This window comes from Anopheles ziemanni, chromosome 3, assembly GCF_943734765.1.
Source record: "Anopheles ziemanni chromosome 3, idAnoZiCoDA_A2_x.2, whole genome shotgun sequence".
Lineage (NCBI taxonomy): Eukaryota > Metazoa > Arthropoda > Insecta > Diptera > Culicidae > Anopheles > Anopheles ziemanni.
Window position 1 is genome coordinate 50,063,472 of NC_080706.1, and position 6,682 is coordinate 50,070,153.

Genomic DNA, 6,682 nt, shown 5'->3' on the forward strand with positions numbered 1-6,682 from the left:
TGGTGCTCGGAAAGAGCGTTTACAACGGGTCATCTTCATTCCTTACTACAACCATGGATGGGACTGCAGCATCCGAGCAGTTTGTGTTGTACGGTGGCGATCTTCGGAACAGCATCGAAGATGGATGTCGATCGTTCGGAGAGCTTGTCGTCAAACGGTTGTACCGTAATGGAGATAAAGTGGCGCTGGTAAGTCCTTGTTCGCCTTATCAATAACTCTATGGTAAACTGTGGACTCTATTAATTTGTTACTACTAACTTGGTAAACTGAAACGAAGTGGATATAGATGTTCATTCTTTCCCTACTCTTTTAGGTTGATGGAGTCACCGGGGAGTCGCTTACGTACCATCAGATCCTCGAGCGCTCGCTCAAACTGGCCAACCGGTTCCATCGCATGGGCATCAAGCGGAACAGCGTCGTCGGTATCAGCAGCGAAAACAGTCTGCACTTTCCGGTCATTACCTTCGCAACGGTCATGCTTGGTGGAACGGTGCTACCCATCAATCATGGCTACACGATGTCGGAGTTCGCGCATGCACTCCAGCTTACCAAACCGGTCGCCATTTTTGCATCACCAAAACCGCTTGCAACGATCATGGCGCTGCGTGGTCAGTCGCCGTTCATAAAGCTACTGGTTTCGCTGGGTAGAGGAAGGCCACCTGGGCGTGTTGCCCTGTTTAAGGACCTTTTCGACAGCAGTCCCATCCACAGTCTGACCGCGTTCACGCCCCAACCGGTGCCACTGCAGCGACAAGTCGCGCTGATGGTAATGTCCTCCGGTACGACCGGACTCCCAAAAGCGGTTCAGTTGACGCATCACAATGTTATGGCGGTGATGGCGTACCAGGCGGAGGATCCCCGCTACACCGAACTTCCTGTGCCGATCCGTGTACTTGGTCTTCTGCCCTTCTACCATGTGTTTGGATTCATGCTGTCGCTGAACAGCTGCCTCAACGCCGTTCCCATGGTGGTGTTGCCCCGCTTCGAGCCCCATCTCTTCCTGCGCACGCTTCAGGATCACCGCATCACGATGGTCAGTCTCGTGCCACCACTGATGGTGTTCCTCGCCAAAAGCCCCCTGGTGGACGAGTACGATCTCAGCTCGCTGTATGCCGTTCTCTGCGGAGCGGCCCCATTGAGTCGCGAGATCGAGGAGCTCGTTCGTACCCGTCTCCCGAACGTGGCCACCGTGCGAACCGGGTATGGTATGAGCGAGACATCCCTGGGCGTAATTTCGCGCACGAACGACAAGGTTGGCTCGGTCGGGAAGGTGCACAAAACGACTCGCGCCAAAGTGGTCGACATGGAGACGGGCCAACCGCTCGGACCCGGTCGGGCTGGGGAAATCTGCGTCAAAGGGCCCCTTATCATGAAGGGCTACCTCGACAACGAGCTGGCCACACGGGAAACAATCGACAAGGACGGTTGGCTGCACACCGGTGACATCGGGTACTACGATACCGAGGGAGATTTCTTCATCGTCGATCGACTCAAGGATCTGATCAAGTACAACGGCTACCAGGTACCACCGGCCGAGCTGGAGGACGCACTTCTCAGCCACCCGAAGGTACGTGATGCTGCGGTCGTCGGTATTCCGGATGAGGCGGCCGGAGAACTGCCGGCTGCATTCGTCGTGCTCCAACCGAACGCAAAGGCCAGTGAGACGGAACTGGTCGAATTTGTGGCACCGAAGTTGTCACCCCAGAAACGTCTCCGAGGAGGTGTTTTCTTTCTAGATGAAATCCCTAAAACTGGCAGTGGCAAGATCTTGCGTCGTCAACTGCGAGCGTTGGTTCATCAGAAGGCTAAGCTTTGAGTGAATATAGAAGAGACTTTCAAAATGGTGACACACAAGATTGTCCCTGCAGAAGAAAAATGAATCTGTTCGTATCAAACCACAGCATCTTAGATAAGATAATTCCTTCTTCAAATGGACAAATTTTGCTGTCTTTTTCTCTACATACTTACCTTAAAGCTCTAAAACTGTGACCTACCCGTTTTTGTCGTCTCATCGACCGCTATCATTTGATTCAAATTGTGTGTGCTGATTAAGATTCATTTAAAGACAGTTTGATCATTGTTTGCCCGAGCTCGATATCGAACTCGTCTTTTCCACTCTAAACCTAACCATGAATGTCTAGAATGGTCAATAAAAGGGGTAAAAATTAATTTCAACCAACCCATTAAATAAACGGTATAAATTGGTGTTTCGTTCCGCGTGGGTCAGAATTGAATGCGTTGAAAGAAGTCTTTGCGTTTGTGTGAACGGTTTCTTTCCGATGCACGCCCACATCCTTTTGGGCTAGAAACCGATGCCAATGGCAGACCTAATGCTGGTGGGAAAGAATTTTAATTTTAAAGGATAATGAATTCAAAGAATCGTGATGTAATCCTTCTTTGCGCCAAAGGCACTCAGCGGAAAGGACAGATCCGTCACGTGCCCTCGTGGGATGTTAGACGAAGCTCCTTTTTTCTCTTTATCCACGGCTACCGAACAGTAAAATGTGTTCAGAAATAAAAATAAAAAATAACTTTAGCATGGTTTGTGGCTATCCATCGTATAGCATTTTGCCACGGAATGTTATTTTAAACTGTTCTTCTCTCCACAGAACCACGATGTCGTTGTACCAGTGGAATCAATTTCACTAATTAACTGTTACAGTTCCTTCGTCCCGATGTTCTCCTTTACTCTCGCTTGCAGTGGCCATGAGAAATGGATCGAAATTAAATGCCAAATCTGCGAACACTCTAAACTCCACTCTAGGGCTTACGGCTTGTGGAAACTGCAGTTAAAACCCAACGATCAAGCCGGCCGATAATTTGTGACCATGTCAAGCAGCCATTCCTTTCCGCCGGTTGGTCCACCCTTAGAGATAAATAATCATCTTCTGCCCGCCAGGGAAGACTCTCTGCGACTCGGAGTCTTACGGGAACCTCTCATCTAAATTAGTTCCCGGTAGGGATAGTGTTTTTATTTTATTGCCCGTAATGCACTCGACTGAGGCAGTGCGAGTGTAAAGGTTTCACTTTTTCGACCACGGTTTTATCATCTGGCATGCCATAGTAAATTTAATCCATGGCATCCTGAATTTATTCATTTGAAAGTTAAAAAAATGTTTATTTGACTTTAATTAAAATATGATCAATCTGCAATAGAATTAAAGAAAAGTAACGTAGCTTTATGACTTTTTTACTAAATGTTTCGTAGTAACATGAATTTCTAAAAATATTCTAATCTACAGTCTAATTTTACTGTCCAGTTTAGTGATAGATGAAATTCCACTTTTAAATAAAGTGCCTTGAACTCTAGCTTCTGACTTTATTTACATGGCTGTTCTTATCCTTTTGATGACAAATTTCTTAACAAATATTATTTACTCAACAAGCAACCAGAGACGACAAGAGCATTGTACAGCTTAAACCCTCGTTTACGCCACTTGTGTTTGTCGTATTTACGGTTGGTCCCATGATCAACTTACGAGACAGCTTTATCAACATCCTTATCATCAAAAACAACGCATCCGGATGAGATGGTCAGCTTCTCGAGTCATCCAAAGCATCGCTGCCTATCAGTAGGTCGCGTACCAGCCACCCGACAGCACCAGACAACAGCAAACCCAGAACGGTCTAATCGACGATGGACGAGACGCACATAATCCGCGGACCGCCGGCTCCAGAGAATCCCGGCATGGGTACCCGTTCGCTCGGTGAACTGTGCCTAAAGTTCCTACGGGAGTTTCCGGATACCATCACGATGGTTAACGGTGTCACCGGGGTCGAGTTCTCCAATGCGTACATTCTGGAGCGTTCGCTCGAACTGGCATCATATCTGCGCGAGCACAACATTCAGCGGGGCGATGTGGTGGCGATAGTGTCCGAAAACCGTATCGAGTACGTGATCACGATGATTGCCCTGTTCCTGATCGGTGCCCCAGCTGCCCTCTTCAACCCGACCTACACCTCGCGTAAGTTTCATGAAATTTACCCCCAACAGTGTTCGTCCGCTTGTTGAGAGGATAAGATAGCAATTTGGTGTGCTGTTTATGGTGCGTCTGTTTGGTTTTGATAACAGGTGAACTTGCGCACGCCCTCAATACTACTCGACCGAAGATGGTGTTTGTGTCGGGTAAGGCCAGAGCAACCCTGTTCCAAGCATGTCGATCCGCTAGACAACCTATTAACATCATTTGCTACGATAAGGCCGAACGGAGCAACACCTACGCGGATTGTTTGAGGCGATCAAGTAAGCAGTTCAAGGAGCAACCATTCCATCCCGAACCGTGCGATGTCACGTCCGAAGTGGCCGCAATTGTTATGTCCTCCGGAACTACCGGACTCCCGAAGGGTGTTCTTATCACGCATGAGAATATCATGGCTAGCATGGCGAATCTCCGAGCGGCGATCGTGTCGGGTCTGGAACTTCGAAGTATCGTGGAAGTCTTGCCCTGGTACCATGTTGCTGGTGGTATGGCTATGCTGAACTACCTCAGGTCAAACCTTAAGACGGTCTTCCTGCCCAAGTTCGAGCCCCGTGCGTACTTACGCTGCATCCAGGAGCATCGCCCGAACTTCCTTCACATTGTGCCCCCGATAGCGGTGTTCTTGGCGAAAGACCCCATAGTAGACGAGTACGATCTGTCCTCTGTGCAAACGATCGCATGTGGTGCGGCCCCACTGAGCAAGGAGGTGGAGGAACTAATCTGTGCGCGACTCCAAGTTCCTGGACTGCGAATTCGGCAAGGATACGGTATGAGCGAAACAACACAGGCCATTACATTCTACGACGGTGAGGCTCTCAAGCCGGGTAGCATCGGTAAAGTGAGGTCCGGGCAGCTGGCCAAAGTGATCGATCCGGACACGGGTCGAGCCCTCGGACCGAACCAACAAGGCGAACTCTGCTTCAAGGGATCGCTCATCATGAAGGGTTACATCGGCCAGGAAGGAGCGATCGACGCGGACGGTTGGCTACACACCGGCGACATCGGCTACTACGACGCCGATCAGGACTTTTTCATCGTCGATCGCCTCAAGGAGCTGATCAAATACAACGGATTCCAGGTACCACCGGCCGAGCTAGAGGCGCTACTACTCTCTCACCCAGCCGTAAAGGACGCAGCCGTCATTGGAATCCCCAACGAACGCACCGGTGAGCTGCCGATGGCGTTCGTAGTGCAGGCAGACGAGTCGAACGTGAGTGAACAGGAGTTGATCACGTTTGTTCAGGCAAAGGTTTCGAACGCGAAGCGACTCCGGGGTGGAGTCCAATTCATCAGTGAAATACCCAAGACGAGTAGCGGTAAAATTCTAAGGCGTACATTACGTGAGCTGGTGAAAACTCAATCAAAGTTATAGATGTTTTGAAGAAATCAAACTTTGTTATTAATACCGCTTTAAAATGTTAAATAGCTTATAAACTAGAAAGGATGTGGTAAAATACGAAAATATTGAAAAGAAGAAATTAAAATCACTTTGTTGAACAGAATCAACGATAATTTATAACTTTAAAACAAACTTGCTTAAATTAATTAAAACACTTAAAGTACATTCGGTGTAGGACCTTTAATAGCAGTAAGATATTTTTCCTTAATAAAACATAAAGAAAACACCTATATCCGTTCATTCCAATAAATTTTGTAGACTCATGTAGACACGTTTGAGAGAACCGGAATACTAATCCACTTCCTAACAGATTATTGCATGGTATACTACTGTGTCCAAAAAGTAAGGTGACATTGGATGTTAAATTTTGCGCGCCAAAAATAGCCCCTTGTTTTTATTTTTCGTATGTCACTATGCATGTTTTTGACAGCTGTGCCAAGTTTCAAGTCAAAATATCAACCCGGCTAAGAGCAGCAATTTTTTTAATTTGGTGCTACCTGTGTAATCCTCGTTGGGTAAAGATGTCTAGCACGAGCAACTTTGTTGAGCAGCGCTCGTGTATCAAATTCTGTTTGAGAAAGCCTTAAATGCACTGTACCACTTGTACACTTGTTTTTTTGACATTGTTTTGTCACCGAATGCTTTTACCAACATTCTCAACGTCTCTGCAGCGGTAATGTCGTTTCTCAAACAGAATTTGATACACGAGCGCTGCTCAACAAAGTTGCTCGTGCTAGACATCTTTACCCAACGAGGATTACACAGGTAGCACCAAATTAAAAAAAATGCTGCTCTTAGCCGGGTTGATATTTTGACTTGAAACTTGGCACAGCTGTCAAAAACATGCATAGTGACATACGAAAAATAAAAACAAGGGGCTATTTTTGGCGCGCAAAATTTAACATCCAATGTCACCTTACTTTTTGGACACAGTAGTACAAACATACACTATTTACATAAACTAAAGCATGCAAGGGAAGGCAATTCTTTTTCGTCCTGAACTGCTGTCCATGCTAGCCAACCCTGGCTTACGTGGCACGTACGTAAAAACGGCAGGTAAATGGTGATCCAATGATGAAATGAATCGAAGCAATATTGACCCAATTGCAGCATCGCCGTACCAAGGTGCGATCAAAAGAGGGCACACTGCACACTGCACTAATGGGGGAGCTGAGGCCAAAGGGAGCATGGTACACCGGTACGCTACTATGCACGCCCCATAACGACAGTGGCAGCAGCATCAGCAACATTCGCCATTTTTCCGTGTGCCGAAGGTGTGCTGTGAGCATGAGGAATTTCTTGT

General features: G+C 47.4%; 2 protein-coding genes across 2 annotated transcripts; both read left to right on the top strand.

Moving 5' to 3' along the window:
- The first annotated feature begins 53 nt into the window (after window positions 1-53).
- Window positions 54-1,816, top strand: LOC131287694 (uncharacterized). Its single transcript, XM_058316771.1, has 2 exons — window positions 54-188; window positions 314-1,816. Exons 1-2 carry the CDS (start codon window positions 54-56, stop codon window positions 1,814-1,816), a joined length of 1,638 nt encoding a protein of 545 aa, XP_058172754.1.
- Window positions 1,817-3,637: 1,821 nt separating this feature from the next.
- LOC131284937 (uncharacterized) lies at window positions 3,638-5,352 on the top strand. The gene is made up of 2 exons (XM_058313796.1): window positions 3,638-3,965; window positions 4,073-5,352. The coding sequence occupies exons 1-2, from the start codon at window positions 3,638-3,640 to the stop codon at window positions 5,350-5,352; spliced, it is 1,608 nt and encodes a 535-aa protein (XP_058169779.1).
- Window positions 5,353-6,682: the final 1,330 nt, after the last annotated feature.

Bases quoted from the DNA above. Each gene is read 5' to 3' on its own strand.
- LOC131284937 (XM_058313796.1), top strand. From the start codon at position 3,638: ATGGACGAGACGCACATAATCCGCGGACCGCCGGCTCCAGAGAATCCC. The intron at 3,966-4,072 runs GTAAGTTTCATG...TTTTGATAACAG, and splicing joins CAACCCGACCTACACCTCGC to GTGAACTTGCGCACGCCCTC.
- LOC131287694 (XM_058316771.1), top strand. From the start codon at position 54: ATGGATGGGACTGCAGCATCCGAGCAGTTTGTGTTGTACGGTGGCGAT. The intron at 189-313 runs GTAAGTCCTTGT...CTACTCTTTTAG, and splicing joins ATGGAGATAAAGTGGCGCTG to GTTGATGGAGTCACCGGGGA.